The sequence below is a fragment of the Dipodomys ordii genome, unplaced genomic scaffold (assembly GCF_000151885.1).
Source record: "Dipodomys ordii isolate 6190 unplaced genomic scaffold, Dord_2.0 Scaffold168, whole genome shotgun sequence".
Taxonomy (NCBI): Eukaryota; Metazoa; Chordata; class Mammalia; order Rodentia; family Heteromyidae; genus Dipodomys; species Dipodomys ordii.
In genome coordinates this window covers 1352418-1373207 of record NW_012267384.1, presented here as the reverse complement: position 1 = coordinate 1373207, position 20790 = coordinate 1352418, and the positions used below count along the sequence as shown (strand labels likewise).

At 36.9% G+C, this 20790-nt stretch overlaps 1 protein-coding gene across 1 annotated transcript in view; it reads left to right on the top strand.

Moving 5' to 3' along the window:
• Akap6 (A kinase (PRKA) anchor protein 6) overlaps positions 1–20790 on the top strand; it is a 465374-nt gene that overhangs the window by 80455 nt on the left and 364129 nt on the right. The window contains exon 2 of the mRNA XM_013033451.1: positions 9155–9512. Coding sequence (XP_012888905.1) covers positions 9189–9512 — 324 coding nt within the window. The 5' untranslated portion in view covers positions 9155–9188. The remainder of the gene's footprint in view (positions 1–9154; positions 9513–20790) is intronic.

Here is a 20790-nt window from a genome sequence, read left to right as displayed (position 1 = left end):
TAGCTAGGATTACAGGCATAAGCTACTGGTACCTGGCTTCCATCTTCTTTTTAAACAATTATTTTTTCTTGTTTCATGCAATATTTGTTTCACACTTCAAAGAATGACATTCATGCCTTGTTACAATTTACAATTTACCTTATAGACTATTTCAGGGCAACATCAAGTTCTCACTTCTTTCAACACAGTTATTTGCTGATTTTCCCAACTACAGGATGTTCAGCTGTCTTTGTGCAAGCAGTTCACCTTGCCTAGAATTCCTTTATTGTCTTTATTTTATCTTTACATATGTCTTGATCAGCCCAGTTTTTAAGGTTTTGTAAATTGTTATTATAAAGATGATATACAGAGGGGTTACAGTTATGTAAGTCAGGTAAAGAGTACACTTCTTTTTGGGCAATGTTGCCCCTTCCCACTCTCTATCCTAGTTTTTCCCTCCCACCTCAACCACGTAGTGTTCAACATAGTGTCCAGTGAGATTTATGGCTGCATTTGTTCACCCTTTGTCCTTCCATTTCTGTGCTTCCCCATAGACTTAAATGAACAAACAGAACATAAAGAAAAGAAAATACAAACAACCAAAAAACCCCACACACTCTTGTTTCATTTCCTGGAGTTCATTTTGACAAGTATTATTTTGTATGATCAGATTCACATAGTAATTATGTCTTTCTGTTCCTCTCCTAAGAGTATCCTCCTTTAGTCTCATGTAAATGTCCAGAGACCTATACTATTATGTCCTTGTATATTTTAGATCTTGCTCTGTATATGAAAGAAAACATTCACTGTTTGTCTCTCTGAGGTTGGCTTACCTCAGTTAACATAATTTGTTCTAGGTCCACCCTTTTCCCTGCAAATGACATAATATTATTCTTTGTAATGGCTATGTAAAATTCCATTGTGTATAAGTACCATTTTTTTGATCCACTCATCTATTGTAGGTCATCTGGGATGCTTTCATAATTTGGCTATTGTGAATAGTGTGACAATGAACATGGAAGTGCAAGTGTCTTTATGGTATCCTGGTTGTGATGTTCTGGATAGATGCCCAGGAGCGGTATGGCTGGGTTGTAAGGAAGATCTATGTTTAATTGTCTCGAGGAACCTCCAGGCTGCATCACCCCCATTTTTATAAACCTATCTCAAATGATCCTTTGCCCAGTAAATGTTCCTACTTGTTTTTTCTACCACGATTAATGCCACATAGCTGGGGCCTCATTGGGATTTATTTTGCTTTCCATGTGTTTGACTGCATATGTAGTTAGTCTGTGTGTGTGTGTGTGTGTGTGTGTGTGTGTGTGTGTGTGTATGTGTATGTGTGTGTGTATGAGAAATGATGAGTCATATAAACCACATATAATACCAATATAGTACTATAGAAATAATTGATTCTTAATGTCAACTGATTTGAATATAAGCTGAAATGAAACATTTTCTTTTAAAAGCATTGAAAAAGCAATATTTTTATATATTACATATTAGTGTTTTATAAATCAAGTCTTTCAAAAATATTTTCTTGAACAATAGAAAAGTGACTGCCTAAAGATTAAAAGTCATAAACGTGATTACTCATCAGGGATGGAGGAAGGGAGGAAGAGAGGAAGGGAGGGAAGGAGAGAGAACTAAGGATAACACTAACACCAAGATCTTTTAAAATTTGTTTAAATTTTATTGTCCAGGTAATGTACATAGGGGTTACAGTTACATAGGTAAGGTAGTGAGTACATTTCTGGTTGAAATTTTTACCCTCTCCCTTGTTTTTCTCCCATTTTCCCTCCCCACAACTCCTACCCAAGTTGTACAGATCATTTCCAACATAGTGACTTCTGAGTATCACTGTTGCATTGGTTCACCCTTTGTCCTTTGTCTCGCCATTTCGTTGTCCCCTTTCCCTTCCCTAACTCAGATAAACAAATATACCAAACCCAGGGTACCAAAATCAAATACAGTGACAACAGGAGATAAACCATAGGGGAAACAAAAACACAAATAAAACAAGAAATCACTTAGTACATTAAAAACAACAACAACAAAAAACCTCTTGTGTCCATGTCTTGGAGTTCATTTCACTTGACATCACATTATATGGTGATATGTACATAGCTATTGAGCTGTTCTGCTTATCTGCTAAGATTATCCTAGATGTATACTGTTTATTACAAATAAGGAAAACCATGGGACCTATGTTTCTTTGGGTCTGGCTTACTTCACTTAATATAATTTTTTCCAAGTCCTTCCATTTCCTAACAAATGGGATGGTGTCTTTCTGATGAAGCATTGAATTCTACTCTGTGTGTGTGTGTGTGTGTGTGTGTGTGTGTGTGTGTGTGTGTGTGTGGTGTGTGTGTGTGTATGTACACATATATACCACATTTTCTTGATGCATTCATCCATTCATCTGAGGGGCACCTGGGTTGGTTCCATATATTAGCTATGGTAAATAATGCTTCCATAAACTTAATTGTGCTGGTAGCTTTAGTATGGCCTTGTTTGTGATCATTTGGATAAATTGCCAGAAATGGGATTGCTGAGTCACAGGGGAGCTCTAAGTGTAGTCTTTTGAGCCCCCCCCCCACTGCTTTCTAAAGTGGTTGAACAAGTTTATACTCCCACCAAAAAGGGTAGTCGCTTTCCCTTTGGGCCAACTACCCTCCAGCATCTGTTGTTACTAGATTTCTTGATTATAGCCATTTTGACTGCAGTGAGGTGGAATCTCAATGCTGTCTTGATTTGCATTTCTTTTATGGCCAGAGATGTTGAGCATTTCTTCATGTGTCTATTGGCCATTCTTATTTGCTCTTCAGAGAAGTCTTTAGCCCACTTATTTATTGGGCAGTTGTTTCTTTGAGGATTTGTTGTTGGGAGATTTAATTTTTTGAGTTCTAGGTATATTTTAGATTTGAAGCCCTTGTCTGTGGCATAGCTAATGAAGATCTTCTCCCAATACATGGGCTTTCTATTGATCTTGCTAGCTATGTCTTTTGCCATACAGAAGCTCTGCAGTTTAATGCAATCCCATTTGTCCAACCTTTCTTTGATTTGTTGTGTTTCTGAATCTTTATTAAAAAAATTTTGGCCTGTGCCAAGGAGCCCTAGAGTTTCTCTAATTCCTTCCTGCAATATTTTCAGCGTGTCTGCTTTTACTTTGAGGTCTTTGATCCATTTGGACTTGATTCTGGTGCAGGGTGATATATAAGAATCTAATGTTAGTTTTTTACAGGTAATACCAAGATCTTTTAAGTCATAGAAATTTGTCCTGGTTCTTCAGTTGACATGCACACCTTCCCTCACCCCTCCTCCCAGCCTCCCACATCTTTTCTAGCCCAGTATACTTGGGGCCCTTCTCACTGATAACTGTTTGCAGCAGGTTGGCCTGTTATTTATTACAGGAAGATTACAAAGTGAGGCTAATAGGGACTTACTGTGTTACTACAGGTGAGTGCTAGAGGGCATGGAGTTGGGAGGGGAAGAAGGCAAAGGAGGAAGCATAAGCTATGACTGAAAATTTCTTAAGGAGAATCTTACAAAGCCATTTTATCCTTCTGCTTTTCTAAGTACAAATTTATCCTCGCCAACAACCCATTAGCTTTCCTATCAAAGAGCTTAAAGCTATTGAAAATTTCTAAGCTCTTGACCCTAGAAGAGCCAGATATGTAGTCAGGCAGCAAGATTTAAAACTAGGGAGTCAATTAGATCCTCATTTATTCGAGGTAGGCAGCAGCAGTTAATTAAACAAATTGTTCAACTTGTTTTTGTGTTTTCTCTACAGATCCCAGTTCTGGTATACTGGATTCAGATATAGATTTGGGTTATTTTTTCTTAATGGAATAAAATCATGAGGCCTTACCCTGTACAAAATTCAGACAGAGGATTTTTTTGTCTTTCTAAAATCTCTGTACAAACAGGCTGTGTGAAGAGTAGTTAGCAGAAAAGGAAAGAAAGAAATGGAGGAGAAAAAAGGTCACTTAGCATAATTTCCTCTATCTCTGTTTTTTTTAACATGGAGTGTATAACAAACAAACCTTCATTTGGCTAAAATTATGTATTGCTTGTTTTATATTAAGGAATAAACATGGCACACAGAAAGATGAGAATAAATATTTACATGATGGTAAATAAGGTCTGATGTGGAAAGAATGGTTTCTTCCTGGGAAAAGGAAGACAGAGCTTGAACCAATTTAGTTCACATTGGCTTTGTCAGCTGCTTGAATTAACATAGTACTCCTAATTTATCCTGCTTAGGGATTGTTTGGTTTGACAGGGGTATAGTCTTGGTTCTTCTGAACCATGACTGGCTATGCTCTGTCCACCTAAACACTTTTCCTTAGTGATCTGTGTTTTGGCAACTGTCTCCTTTTTCTCAGCTCACTTCATCACTGCTTGTTTGTAAAAGGCCTGCCTATAATTGCAGAGACTTGGAACTTACACATTAGCTTCCAAATAGGGACTGTGTAGCAGCACTCTCTCAGCAAGATAGTTAGGAGACTAAAGGCATATGAAGCTGGTGTCCTGCTGGCCTGGAGCAGCCCTGATGCTGACCTTTCTCTTGTTTGCCCACAAGCAGACAGCCAGAGTGGGGAGAGAAGGAGGAGTCAGACCTTCATCCTGAAGAGACAAAAGCACTTACAGTGAGTACAGTTATTAGAAACCAGCTTTCCTATTCCTTCATTGAAGAGAGAAAACTACAAAAGAGAAGCAGTTCTGATAGAGTGTAGCTGGAATTTTTGCTTTCTGATTTGGCTTCAGAACACTCTTCTGATTTAAATAGGTCTGTTTTTGAAAAGTATTCTGCTGACATCAACCTTCTTCAATCCAAAACTTATGGACTGCCAGACAGAAAGAACTGATGATAAATAAAACAGGGAAAATCTTCCCAAAAATCAAGAAGGAAAATAAAATGCTTTAAAATTGTTTTTAACTTCAGCATTTGCACTTTAAACATTGCCTCTTCTTTAGAAGAGAGGAAAGGATTTGATGGATGTTATTTTTAACAACAGCTGGGATAAAGGTGGTATTATCTCTCTGCTGGAAAGGTGACCAAAGACAAGCATTTGCTAAGGGGAGGCTACAGGGCTTCCCCAAAGCTGGTTGATCATTCCTCTCATATCGTCTTGGAGTTAGAGCTATTACTTGGTGGGTACCTGTGTGCACTTGGCCTGATGCTTTCATTTGTATAGTTAGTGGGTTTGTTTGTTTTATTTCTTTGTGACTAGAAGGAGTCTTTTCCTTTACAAATTACTTTTTTCAAAATAGAACATTTATATCATTTAGTATAGACTTGTGCTGAATTATCTCCTATTTGTATTTAGATGGAGTGTTTAATTTGGTTGGACAAACAAGCTTGAAGAATCAACATAAAGGAATCAAAATTATACAAAAAGGTTGTTAATATCCTCAATATTTTGAAGCATTTTCTTTGAATTATAAATTTATATTATTAAATCAGATCTAATTTTGCAAAAATCAGAAGTAGAGTGTGGTCACCCATAGGTACTACATTTACATGTGAACTACTAGAATTGAAAAATCTAATGTTTATATTAGTAACTGCCTTCCATGAAAATGGGTCAGTGACCCATTTTCTGCCATTTCCAATGCTTGCTATGCTGTTATGACACATGGAATACAATTTCTCAATGATAAAAATATATGTGAAGAAAAGCAAGTAGATAAAAGATGAAATGAAATTTGATTAAAGCACTGCTTTGTATAAGTTCCTTTGTTTACAGTCTGACTAGCTAAGTGTAGAAATATCACACACAGGTTGAAATCTGATATATGTATGAAATGTTTTATTCAGCTCTTTTGGAGCTCCCTGCTCTTTTCTCCTGTGTTGATTCTTGTGATTCACAACCTGTCCATTCTTTTATACTTTTGTTTCACTAGCTACTTTTAAACTCTGTCTTCTACACATAAAGCTACATCTGTGTTGCTCATCTTTAGTGATAAACTTTTAGAGAGGAGAATCTCTCATATTTGTTATTCAGGGAAAAATTAGCCACACATAGTGTATAAATAATGATTTTGCTGTTTTTAATGATAATATTTTCTTTTTGTTAAGTAAGACAGATTTTGTGCATTTGGCATAATGAAGGGCAACTACACAGCTCTCAGCATAGGCAAGAAGCTTCTAAGAGTTTGGCAATCTCTGGATTAATAACTATACAAGGTCACAGATTCTTACTGAGATCTTACTATCATCTGGTTTATTTATTTTCATTTTGTAGGTTAGGAAACCAAGGCCCAGAAATAGGGAGTGTTATGCTCCAGATCATATAAAACTACACTGTGCTTTCTTGGTATATAGCCTAAAGTTCTATATGGCAGTGTCTTAGGTTGACACATAATTCTTTGTTATATTCTTTAGTTTACAATAGAATAGGTATGCCAGAGAAGGCTCTGCTTTGATTTAGGAATTTTTTTGTGTGTGTCCAGTCCTGGAACTTGAACTCAGGGCCTGGGCATTGTCCCTACGCTTTTTTGCTCAAGGCTAACATTATAGCTCAGGTGGTAGATCCGGAAGCTCCACTTCCAGATTTAGGAATTTTAATCTAAGTACTACCTTTTGTTGCGCAAGTTTCTTTGGTAGGAGACTTGGGACAAGTAGATGAATGCAGGTGCATCTGAAACAGTTCAATGTGCACTGTTTATGGCATTTAGTTCTCCTCTAGGATAAATCTAGTTTTATAGAGGAGGAAATTACTGTGATAGCAATGTATTCTTCACTTACAACCATTTCTATGTCCTTGAACTAACAATATTTGTTAAACTTTAAATGTCAGGTTCCTGCTTTAGGATTGAGCTTCTTCACTGATCCTCCACACAGGAGGATATTGGTTAATAATTTATAAGTGTTTGGGAAAATCTAAACCAGGCTTGTCAGATGTTGGGTTGTATCCCTTCCAATGAAATTTGTTCCTTTTTTAAAAAAGCTATTATTATTACTTTAAAAGCCAAATACAATCATGGTTGAAAATATAGGCTCTTCATTTCTCCCTCTTGCAATCAGGCAGAGACAAGTGTTAAGATATGACCTAAAGCCATTTACTATAGCTGGTACTGATATGATAAACCTACTTTGTAATATATATCTTGGTTTTTGAACTAAATTTGCTTTTAAAAATTCATCTGTAAATATCATTATCATTTATTTCAAAAGTTAGGTGCTCATGAAATGAAGAAAGGAGATTATAATGCAGTATTGGAGGATTCTGAAATAACACAGTAATAACTTTATTTTATGTTATTGTTTTCTTTGGTACTTGGGTTTAAACTCAGGCTTTGCAGTTGCTAGGCAGATACTCTACCGATGAGTCATGCTTCTACTTTTTTTTTTTGCTGTATTTGAGATAGAATCTCTCTTTTTGCTTGCAGCTGGCTTAGATTTTAATACATCTATCTCATGGTTCCCATTTGAGCTGAGATGACAAGCCCTTACTACACTTAAGTGGTGGTAAGCTTGGCCTAGAATTGTATTTCTCCTATTCTCTTAATATCAGCCCACAGCTGACATGACAGGTGTAGACCACCGTGCCTAACTATTGATTGTGAAGGGAGTCTCAAAGGTATGCCCAGGATGGCCTCCAAATGCAATTCTTTTGTTCTTAGCCTCCAAAGTAGCTAGAACTATAGGGGTATGTCATCAGTTTGGGTGAGAATAACTTATTCTAAGACTTTGTGTGTTCAACAAATTTTACTAACTAGCATATTTCTGTATGAGCAATTCCAAGTTCTTGGCCAGACTGGGGGTTACTCTGATTCTTCTCTCCTATTTTTTAGATAAAAATAATTTTTCTTTTGTTTCAAAGTGAATATTAAGAATCTAAGGAAATATGAGCTACTTTCTGACAATCTCTTTAAATTTCTAAACTTTCTCTTGGCCACTTTTCATCTTTGTAGGAATGAACATAAAACTAACTTGAATGTGTAGAATCAGAGAAAGAAAACTCAAGGGAATAAAAATCCCCTTGAGTAAACGAAGCTGTTTCTGAGACTAAAAATAGCATCATGTAAAATTTTTATTTTTTAAAGTCCCAGAGCCTAAAGTTAATTGATATTAAATTGATTACAAAAGGAAGATAAATTTTACAGTGAAATTGTTAGTAAATCAAATTTATCTTTAAAAAAATCCTACCTTATTATGACTTGTACTTGTTACTTTCACCTATTTGAGTACCATTTTACTATATTATTTTTTCAGTGCAATTTATTACCCTTACAACTCCAGAAGCCTATAAAAATTTAATTTCTTAGGATTTTTTATATAGTCCGTGTTTTATGCTTTTCAGAAAATTACTGATTTGTAATCGCCTTATATCTATTTAACCAATTTCAGAAATGAACAATATCCACACATATTTTTCATAATTACGTTTTTTCTTCACTAGTTAAATATTAAATATGTTGGTTGCCAAATAATATTTGATGTCCATAGTAAGAGAAAGAGTGCGTACAGGAATTCAGTCACCAGAAAACAGAGAAGCTACCTCTTGAGAGGTCAAATTGGAAGTCCTTCTTAGAAAGCCAGCAACTGCAGGTGGATCCTGCCTAAAAGACGTGCAGCCCAGAATGTCTCTTGCACAGAGCTTTGAAAGGTAAAAACCACATAACCAGTGTGAGAAATGAAATCTAACAAAAGTGTTATAAATAAGCAGAGCAAACTAGATGAGGATACTTAAATCTAACAAAAGTGTTATATATAAGCAAAGCCAACTATCCAGGGGAAAAATAAGGGGCAATCAGGAACCAATTATCTAGGGGAAGGAAGACTTTCCTGGAGCTTAACAAATCATGACACATCTACAACCCAGAGAATGTCCTGTATCACCTCTAGAATTCTCAAAAAGTCCTTGTCTTCTGTTAAGACGCCGAGATGGCATTACTTAAAGCCAATAACCATATTTCAAAAGGAATGAGGGAGAATTGATATTTGGGTACACAGTACCACTATCATTTGTGTTATTCTTAATATGCTTGATCTTGGGACTAGCATGCAGAGAATCAAAATACCTCTTTTTTGTTTTTGTTATGAGCACTGGTTTCTTAATTTAGATATCTAGCTTAATTTAGAAATCCTGTTTCTTCTGTGAAATATCATTTCTTTATTTGGCAATCTCGTCTGACTCCTGCTTTCTCCTTTCCTCTTGCCTTTCAGCTGTTTTGGAAAGAAGTAAAGTTTAGACATCTCCATGTTAACGATGAGCGTGACACTTTCCCCTCTGAGGTCACAGGACCTGGATCCCATGGCTACTGATGCTTCACCCATGGCTATCAACATGACACCCACAGTGGAGCGGGGAGAGGGAGAAGAGGCCATGAAGGATATAGATTCTGACCAGCAGTATGAAAAACCACCCCCACTCCACACAGGGGCTGATTGGAAGATTGTCCTCCACTTACCTGAAATTGAGACCTGGCTCCGGATGACCTCAGAGAGGGTCCGAGACCTAACCTACTCAGTCCAGCAGGACTCAGACAGCAAGCATGTGGATGTTCATCTAGTCCAACTAAAGGTAAGGCAGGTTTGGGCTTAAGTTAACTCGGGACAGAAAAGGCTTGGTTCTATAATTACCAGTGAGGGTATGTCAAGGAAGATGCACAGTCTGAAACCATTATTCTTAAAGGTAAACATAGACAAAGTTAATTCTCTTTTGATTTTACTTCATGTATCAAAAATCAAACTGTCCTTTGGAAATAAAGATGTGGAGAAAGGGAGGGGCTTTTTTGCGCCGTGTCATAGAAATTATTTATAAAGAAAAAAATAGTTAAAAGCTATTACAAAAGGTTCAATGGAAGATTCATAAGTAAAACATCAAGCTGAACAGTGATTGTGAACATATATTTGTGATTGTTATTTGCTGTTGAAGCTGATTCTGGCATAGAGAGGAAGGGCATTGTTCTCCTGTTAAACCAGAGTGCTTTCATCCAGATACAATGAATGCATCATGCAGGGCAAAGGTATTTTTATAACAACTCATCAAAATCTCAAGCATTCTAAAAATGCCTGTGGCTTTTAGAGCTCTCTCTAGAAATCCTGACCATTGCAATAATGAATTGGAGGTGCTAGAGGTTTTTGTTTCGTTTTCAGGGGGGATATAGTATGGGGGCTAGAACTTAGGTGCTCACACTTGTTATGCTGGTATGCTATTGCTTTCCCACATGAGCCCTGCTGAATGCTGTTTATTTTAGAGATAGAATCTAGTGAACTTTTCTACTCTTGTTTCCAGCTGTGACCCTGAGACTCCAGAGTAGCTGAGATTATAAGTATGAGCCACTGGTACATGCAGTTTTCTAAATGTAGGAACCCCCAATGTGTATACTGAATTGTCAAGCCTTTCCTCTCTCTCAGGTTCTTGAATGGAATACATGCTTAAGTATTACCAGAAAAATAAAGTCGAATTATAACCAATTAAGCCTAGGGAATTGGCCTCAACTCCATGTGTAAATTTCTAGTCAGGTAATCCTAAAGAAAATGTATTTACCTAAACTGATCCTTCCTAAATGACCTGAAACAAAACTCTAAATAATTCTTGGATCTTAACACTTAAATTCTGTACAAGGTATAGCCATTGGAGAAGAAAGATGGGCAAATTGGGGAGAGAATATGTTCCAATGATTGGAATAGATCTGCTTTAGCCTTTGCAGGTTGCTCAACAGATGTGGACCAGGTCATTGCATTAGTACTCCAGAAAGAGAAGGAAGAAGGAAAGAGGGGGATGAGGAGAGGGAAGGGAAAGGGGAGATGGAAGAGAAAGAGGAGAGGGAAGAGAGAGAGAGAAAGAGAGAGGGGGGTGAGGGAAGGATGGAGGGGGAGAGAGGACAAGGGACAGAAGAGCAGGGTGGGGGGTGGAGTGGGGAGGGGGGTGGGGAAGGGGTGGTGGTGGTGGTACAGAGAGAAAGAACAGAAAAGCCGGAATATCATAGGTGCCTGGGCTTCTAGATTGAACTGGCCTGAGTCTCTTGTCCATAGGTTCTTGAGAACAACAAGCAAGGTAACAGAAAGACTAGGAGCTGGCTTCAACAGAATGCAAGCCCCAGTTGGCTCCCTGTGGCAGCAAGGAGTGATGTGACTCAGTCCTTGAAATATGGTTTGTTTATTCAGAGGAGAAGCTCCCACCCATGTTGGGGCTAGAGTATAACAGAAGTCAGGAAGCTCTACTTTGCCCTGTTAGGCCTCTATCTCCTTTAATACTATGCTAACATAGAGCTAATAAGTAGATACAGTTTAGGACTACTATCCTCCAGAAGCTCGGATTTATAAAAAAGGTGATAACTGATGAATGAGAATGGAGGTGTCTTTTAGAGACATGGCTGAAAGGCCTCAAATATCAGCATGCCAATTAACTTCATTTAACTCATCAATTAGCTTATTAATGAATAAATAGTGTTGCATGGGAAGGTAAAGTTTTTGTGCCACAAAACAGAGTTGTATTTAGTATTTGAGACATCATCTTTAGAGCAATTTACCTTTTTCGTATTGTAACTACCGATCATCTTTTTACCTTGATCAATTTCATCCATGTCCACATTAGCCCTGTCCCTGGGCGTGTTCTGTTCCCTTGCTGAGAAAGGAGGGGACAGGAATCAGCACAGTTATCATGTAGAGTCAATCAATGGAAGTGACAAATTCAAATGATCTGATCTTCATTTAATTCTAATATTGATATGATTAATTTTAGGAGTGCTTATATCAACAAATTACGTGAACTAACATTTTCTGCAATGTTTTCAAATGTTTTGTAATAATAGAGCTTTCCTTAATGGGTGAAAATCAAGCTTTTATCACTGTGTGTGTGGTCTCCCAAAAAGCTCTATACAAAGTGCTTAGTTCTCTGTTATATGTTTAGTTAAGTTATTCCTTTATTTAGGTAATATTTCTTTATCCAGCCAAATTAAGCACTTGGATGCAGTTTTCAAAAAAAATTCATCACCCTTTTAGATTTGTACATTGTGAACTATAAGGATAAAAGAAAACGAAGTACAGTGTCTTATATGTGATAATAGAACAATAAAATCTTGTAGAATCAGCTTTCAAAGGAGACTTGTGACAAAAACGGAAGACCAAGTCCTGGTTGAACAAGACCAGGCCCAGCCATTTAATGTGGAGTAGCTTGTGGTACTGAGTGTTCCTTGAAATCCACCCTGAGTTATCACCTGGACAGTATGAGAAAGGAGAAAGGGCTGTCAGCATGGTTAAGATGGCTTCCTGATTAGCTCAGGTGAACTTTTCTCTTGTTTGGTGATATAAGTGGAAAGAATACCCTTCTTTTGTTTAATATTGGCCCATAACAAGTGCGTTCTGCCTAAGATAGCAGTGGTAGCACAAAAGTGGCAGCTGTGAAGTCCAGGGTCTGCTGGCTGTGACAATGAGTAACAACCAAGATGGATTCTTGGGCATATTGAAAACAGAATTCTGAGTGGAAGTAAACTTTCGATATCAATAGTTGGGGGGGGGTGTTGGAGGATTCTGATCTTAAACTTTAACATGACCATATATTAAAGCCTGAAGTATTCAAATTATGCCATCTCTGAACAAATACTGTGCAACCTAAGTAAGATTAAAGAAAAAAGGCCTTTGTATTCTGAAAGAATAGACATTTTCCTTTCTTCCCTATGGACCATGATTTTTCCAGAAGTCAATCTCAAGCCATTAAATGTGTTATAAAATAGTTCAGTGAGTTAGCTAAAATGGGGTAAAGTAGAATCACCTGATGAATGGATCACTGTTTTATAAGCCTTTTGAAATTATATAAACTTATAAGGTTGGCTAAAATGTAAATGTAAAGCTAGAGTAGTTTAATATTTAGGACAATTCTTTACTAAGTATCTTTGACATATACTCTAATTTTAGAACATATTATGCAAGTAAGTTTAATCTGGTGCCATTTTGTACAACCTTATTTTTTTTCTTACATGGGTCAAACTTACTTGAAATGCCCATTAATGTTGTAGCCCCTGGAACTAAACAATGGAACTAATTTAGCTATAGTTGGATATGAGAACTAAAATTTTTAAAAAACTTTTTCCCAAGCTCAGATTTGAGCTATAATCTATTTTTTGGTTCATGTGTACTATAGTCTCAGTGTCTCTTCCAGACTCATAAGTTAAAGTCTTCACCTCCAGGGTGATGGTAAGAAGAGGCAGAGCTTTGAGGATGTGATTAAGTCATAAGGCCCCACCCTCAGGAATCAGGTTAGTGACTTTGTATTAAAAGGCATGAGGGAAGCTTTTCTTCCCTTTTGCTATGTGAGAATGCAAAAACAAGGCTTAGGAGCAAAGCACAAGACCTTGCCAGACAACATTTTTTTTCATTTTTATAGCTTTATTACATTTGAGATTATAATTTATTAAAGAGAAACATTCTTGCAGTGACTAATAAAATGTAAGCCAAGATTTATCTTTGTTATATAGTCAAATTTCTAAGTATAGTTCTAAGAGCAGTTTTTCTTTTTTTTTTAATATGACTTTTTATTGTAAAAATACTATACAGAGGGGTTACAGTTACATGAGTAAGGTATCAAGCATTGTTGCCTCCTCCTTTGTTTTTCCTCTACCATCGCTTCCCTCTCTACCTCACCAACTCCTCCCACACCCCCTCCCCCCACATACACACACTGAAGTTGTAAAGTTCATTTTCAACATAGGTCTTGTACATCTCACTGTTACAATGGGTCAACCTGTATCCTTATTTCAGCATTTTGTTATTTCCCTTCCCCTCCCCAAATTAGAAAAATGTATATGCAAGATGCAGGGCACGGACATAAAATACAGTGAAAACAGGTTATACCTTGGGGAAGAACCAAAGAAACAAAAAAATCACATAGTACATTATAAACATGTTTTAAAAAAACAATAGCAGGGCTGGGAAGGTAGCTCAGTGGTAGAGCGCTTGCCTTGCATGCATGAGGCCCTGGGTTCAATTCCTCAGCACCACATAAGCAAAGAGGAAAAAAAGCTGGAAGTGGCGCAGTGGCTCAAGTGGTAGAGCACTAGCCTTGAGCTGAAGAGCTGAGGGACAGCACCCAGGCCCAGAGTTCAGGCCCCACGACCAGACCCCAAAAATTAGCAAGAAAGAAAAAAACCACTTGTGTCTATCTTGGGGTTCATTTCCCTTAACATCATCTTATATGGTCATATGTACATAGCTTTTGACCTTTTCTGCTTGTCCTAGACATATACTAGATATTGCCAATAAGGGAAACCATAGGATCTATGTTTCTTTGGGCCTGGCTTACTTCACTTAATAGAATATTTTCCAAGTCTTTCCATTTCCTAACAAATGGGATGGTGCCATTCTTTCTGATGGAGGCATAAAATTCCATTATATATATATATATATATATATATATATATATATATAATATTTTCTTGATCCATTCATCTACTGAGGGACATCTGGGTTGCTTCCATATCTTAGCTATGGTGAATAATGCTGCAATAAACATAGTTGTGCTGGTAGTTTTAGTATAGTCTTGTTTGTGATCCTTTGGGTAAATGCCCAAAAGTGGGATTGCTGGGTCATAGGAGAGCTCTATGTGGAGTCTTTTAAGGAATCTCCATACTACTTTCCAGAGTGGTTGAACAAGTTTACACTCCCACCAGCAGTGCAGTAGCATTCCCTTTTGGCCACATCCCCTCCAGCATCTGTTGTTAGATTTCTTGACTATAGCCAGTCTATCTGGGGTGAGGTCAAATCTCAGTGTTGTTTTGATTTGCATTTCTTTTATAGCCAGAGAAGTTGAGCATTTCTTCATGTGTCTATTGGCCATTCTTATTTCCTCTTCAGAGAAGTTTCTCTTTAAGTCTTTAGCCCACTTACGTATTGGGCAATTGTTTCTTTGAGGATTTGTTGTTGGGGAATTTAATTTTTTGAGTTCTAAGTATATTTTAGATATGAGACCCTTATCCCTTGTATGGCTAGTGAAGATCTTTTCCCAATCTATGGGCTTTCTATTGATCTTGCTAGTTATGTCCTTTGTCATGCAGAAGCTCTGCAGTTTAATGCAACCCCATTTGTCCAACCTTTCTTTGATATGTTGTGTTTCTGGGTCTTTATTAAGAAAGTTTGGCCTGTGCCAGGAAGCCTTAGAGTTTCTCCTATTCTTTCCTGTAATGTTTTCAGGGCAGACACCATTTTTGTTGTTGCTTTGATCCTGATCATTTCAGCTGCCAGCACCAAGAACAATACATTTCTACTATTTATACATTATTTTTTTCCAACATATTTTGTAATAGCAGCCAGAATGGACAGATAATATGTTTTCCTTAGATAGTATCTTCTTAGTGAAGGTAGATATCAGTTTTCAGGTGTTTTGGTGGGTGAAGAGGTTGTGATTTTATTATATTTACTAGTGGAAGAGTTTTGCCTGTACAAGTCCTTGAGTTCAAGCACCACTACTGAAAAGAAAAAGTAAAAAGATATTCAGGAGCAGGGCACTGGTGGCTCATGTCTGCAATCAAGCTTCTCAGGAGGCTGAGATCTGAGGACCGTGGTTTGAAGCCAACCAGGCAGGAAAGTCCATGAGACTCTTGTCTCCAATTAATCACCAAGAAGCCAGGAGTGGAGTTGTGGTTTATGTGGCAGAGTACTTGCTTTAAGCAAAAACCAGAGACAGCTCCTAGGCCCTGTGTTCAAGCCCCCAGATTAGCACGCACACACACACACACACACACACACACACACACACACACACACACACGCACAATATTCAGTGATTGACAAGCTAATGTTAGACATTCAAAAGACCAAATTATGTGGAAAAATCTGTCTCAAATAATTATTGAGTACTTTTCTCCCTATATATTTAATGCTAAACAAATATTTTCTAATGTTGAATGATTGATACAGTTGCATCCAGATTTTAGGAGGTGACCTAAGTCTCAGGCCTAGCATCTTCTTTTTACTTCATACAGATATTCTTGGTTAAGATATGAAAAGTATAACATTGCAAAATGAGCTTATTAGTTTTTGACACAAGAAGATCTTTGAGTATTTATTTACCTTAACCAAATGCACTAATGTATATAGAGTTCCAAATACAGTATCAGTTGTCAAAGTAGTTCAACAAGACTACTTGTGCATTATTATTCTATTCTTTATTAATTAATTTTTGCTTTTTGGTGATATTAGATTTTGAACTTAGGACTGTTGCTTGCCGAGCTGTCAGGCTGCTATCACTTGAACTATACTCTGTAATCCTGCTTTTATTCTGTGTGTATGTGAGGGGGGGAGGGGAGAAGATGCCAGTCCTGGGGCTTGAACTCAAGGCCTGGGTGCTGTTCCTGAGATTTTTTGCTCAAGGCTAGCACTCTAACACTCGAGCCACAGCTCCACATTCTGCTCTTTTTGGTGGTTAATTGGAGATAAGAGTCTCATGGATTTTCCTGTCTAGACTAGCTTTGAACTGTAATTCTCAAATCTCAGCCTCCTTAATAGCTAGGATTATAGTATGAACTACCAGCACAGGGCATGGCCCTGCTTTTTTTCCTAGTTATTTTGAACATGGAGTCTAGTGAACTTTTCTGTTTGGGATTGCCTTAAACCTCAATTCTCATACCTAGGAAGGTATGACCTATTGGTATCTGACTCATGATGTAGTTTTTAATTAGCATGGAAATTGAAGATTACAACAGATTGTATAATTTGGAAGAAACTATTAAAATGAACTTCAGATAAAAGTAATATGACCATAAAAGGATTTGAAAATTAGTCTAATAGGAAAATTCAGAGGAAATTAGCTTACCTTTGATTAGAGAAATATCATGCAATTTGTTCATTAAAATGTTTGCTTAACAATGCCAGTACAAGCTATTAGTGAGTAACAATCACCATCTATTTTATGGTTTCACAGGGTGAGATGTTTGTAGGGGAAACTGCCAGAGGATACGTGGTAGGATATGAGTTAATCCTTTCAGCAGCACTCATTGTATTCCCAATATGTAGCAATTTTACTTCTAATCTCAATAAGAGATTTTTATTACAATCTCTTATTTAATCATGGTAAAGTTGAGGAAATTTGAGATGAGAAAATTGTCTGAAAAGGCTAGTAAGTGACCAGTTTGAGAGTATGGCCTTGCCTTTGGGGCTTCAAGTTTAATATTCTTTCCACTTTAGGGCCATGCCTCCACTTTCACACATTACAGTATGAGAAATTCAGGTGGCTCTAACCTGTTATATGTTAGTTCTGGTTGTCTTGTACACAGTAAAGTTGAATAGATGTGTGTGTGTGTGTGTGTGATTCTTAAGTTAAAAAGAAATTTCAGTCTGTCTCTTTTAATAAATCACAAGTGGGAAAATGAACAATATGAATTAGGTCTATAAAAGAAGTTTTGGGTCCTTTTGAGTATGAGAGTCATGGCCACTGTGAATAAGGAAGATAATTTATTTCCCTCCTTTTATTTTTGCTACATCCTTATCTACTCTGCCCCCCTTTAAAATAAGGAAATGTAATTAAAGTGATGTAATTAAAGGGAAATGATACTAAGGTAGGTATTACTAGCATCTTAAAATAGAGGTGGGTAGAACAAGAGATGAATATGTTTAATGAGAAGCATTAACAAGTAGATCTCACTGCAGAGTAGAATATCCTGGGAAGCTTATAAAAACCACAAACATGCCTAGCCCATGTTCCAGACTAGCTGCCTCAGAATCTTGGTTAAATTTTGGCATTAGCTTTTTTAATTCTTTATGATTCCAGGCAAGTCCAGTTCCTTGCCAAAGCAGACAATCTCTTGGAGATATTTCTTGAGCAAAATGTTTTGGGTATATATTACTTGTGTCATACATATATGTGATGTGCATAAATTTCTTTAGTTTATCTTGTGATCTCACAAAGTCAGTACAAACAAAACATAGGAAAGGACATAAGTACATGCCAGACACTAGTCTATATGCTTTAAATATACTGTCTTAAGTTATTTTCTTAACAATTGTAGATGAGACAAAGCATATATTACTCTCTCATTTAATTCCTCAACAACCTATTAAACTAGGAAGTGTCTTATGGAGAGGTCTAGGAGCAGGGGATAGCCTACCTGAGGTTGTATAGGTTACATGTGAACAGCTCCTTCTGACATAGCCTGCATGACCTGCACAGACATATAGAACCACTCTGTCTATAGTCCTAAGAGATAACCTGTGCAAAGAATGCTTTGAGTATGAAAGGCAGGAGGACAGTTTCCTAAATGGAGCTAAGGAATAGTTGGAGACATACATTATTAAGCTTTGTGAAAACGTATTTGGAAGGATCATGAAAACTTAAAATTCCTCGGAGGAGTCTGGGCTTGATATAATAGTAATAAAGATAGCCACAAAGATACAATGTGGCACATCTCATGTCTTAGGATGCGTTTAAAGGTATATACAATGTGATATAGAGCGGGAAGAGATATGACACGATTTTAAGGCTATTCAGTATAACAAGTGGCTAAGTGATACAAAGTGGCTAGACTTACTTGTTGGAACTAAAAACCAAGAAAAAGCTCATCAGACCAGCTGACTGATGGCTTCCCAAAGGGTGGGGAGGGGAAGTTGGGGTGACTGGCTTCTATAGTTTAACTTGCTCTCATCAGACTCATATGGAACTGATATGCCTAGTGTCACTTGGTGTCAGTAATGGTTTTTTTCTTATATAAAATTGAATTTTTTTAAAAAAAGGTTAGAATTCATCCTTTTGTTCATTTTAGCAATGTAGGTTTTACTAGCAGGATTTTTGGTACAAGGTGCTTCTATCGTTCTATGAAAGCTTATAAGACTATTTGAGTAAGTCAATTTGCAAAATATAACATTAAGTGGAAATGAATATGTGAAGGGAGCATGGTTAAGTTCTTCTCTTGAGGAAGAAGGGATGGGTATAGGATCCATCAGAACGTTAGTTCACAAGGAATAAACCGGCCTTAGATAAATTAAACAGTGTTTTTTGCATTTCTTCCCTCTATTCAGAAACCTAATTTCTTTCAAAAGCCTATATCATAATTCAAACAATATTGTTAACAATGGCTGCAACACAAGCATTTACCCTTGTAAAGGAAATTTATAATTGCACTGACTGAAGAAAAATCTACCTTGGTAATGGTGAGATCAGTCAATAGGGACTCAATGGGGAAAGAGATTTTCACTGAGCCCTGTTCTCTCATCTTTCAAATAACACCATTGTGTATGTGTCTATGTCTCCATCCTAAGACTAAAAAGTGAAGTGTTATTTTAAAAAAAAATACTTAACTACAGCTGCCTTTCTAGATAAAATACAGATACTTGCTCATGATCTCTAACTTCCTTCAGAATCTAGACTTAACTGTCTGTTCCTCCTTCCCATGACCTTTTCCTTTCTTTCTGTTAAATCAGGCCTTGTCACAAAGCTATGCCCTGAATTATAGTTTCCTCTCTGCTGGGAAATAATCTGTCTCTTTACCCCAAACTTCTTCAGAAAATTTGCTTCTCTGAATGTCAGCTCTCATGTTATCGGCATGGTGAAATGATTTTCAGGCTGGTGAGTCTTTCTGTGGGTCTCCCCACAGTTTTCTCTGTTGTTCATGTTATAAATATGTTCTTCAAGAACCACCAGAGTCACAACAATAGACACAAAAATAAAGAATTGCTTCAGAAAGGCAAATTTACTTCTACAGAAAGGTGCTCCATCAGCTAGTAATCTGGCAGGAAAGCACACAGAGCAGGCAAGCTGCTCCTCTATTTGTCCCTAATGCAGCAGGCCCGGCCTTCTGCTCAGATTGGTTGAGCTCAGGCTCAGAATCTGCTGGAGACTGATTAGTTTGAACAGAGTAAGATGTATTTACGTAAGGTGACCATTAAAAGACGTTGAAATAAGATGAACAATACACAAGTGATTTCAAAACATACCTATACCCTCTGCTTTTTCTTAAACAATCTGAGGTGTGTCTCCTGAGGAGTGCCCTAATTCCATCTTGGAAAAACCAGTTAAGAAAACCTTATATTTCAAAAATCCTTATCCAAAAGCAGTTCTTCTTTTTCCTTTTGGTACTTGATATTATCTTAGAGAATAATCAAGAGTCAAGCCATGTCAGAAAGCCATGCCTTGAAATATAGTTTCCTCTCTTCCTGGGAAGTCATCTTTCTCTTTACCCCAAACTTCTTCAGTTCCAAAGAGGAACTTTTAAGCAAACTACTTTGATAGAAAAGACAGTTTTTCTCATATTCCTGCCCAGGCAGGAAAGTCCATGAAACTCTTATTTAATCTTTAGTAACCACCAAAAGCCAATAGAGCTGTGGCATTGAACAAAAAAGCTCAGAGACAGTGCCCAAGCCCTGAGTTCAAGCCCTAGGACTGAACACAAAAAAAGTTCTGCTTACAATTTCAAAAATACTGTATTTGTGAGCATTTAGAGATGATCATGTTTATGTCATTAGCAAATGGTTACAAGAAGTTAGTCAAAGATGATTAGCTATTTTAGATTCAGTTTTTCTGTAATGTGTCATACAGACAAATACAGGTTTTGTACAAGTGGATACACAGACTCATTATTAACAAATGATGTGTTAAAAATAATCTTAATGATTTTCTGAAGTATGTATGAATATTTATGAATTCTAGGATTATGGTCTTTTACAATGAGCTAGATCAGTCAAAATGAATTAAATTTTGTAAGGATTAATACAGAAGATGACTTTATTTTGTATAGCTGAACTACCTATTTCTTTTTTTTATTTCCTCACTTTCCTGTGATCTACATGTGTCTTCTCATTAGTACTTATAAACTTGAGATATCTATAATTAAAAAATGTTTCTTTGTAGGCTTTTATAAGTTATATTGGAG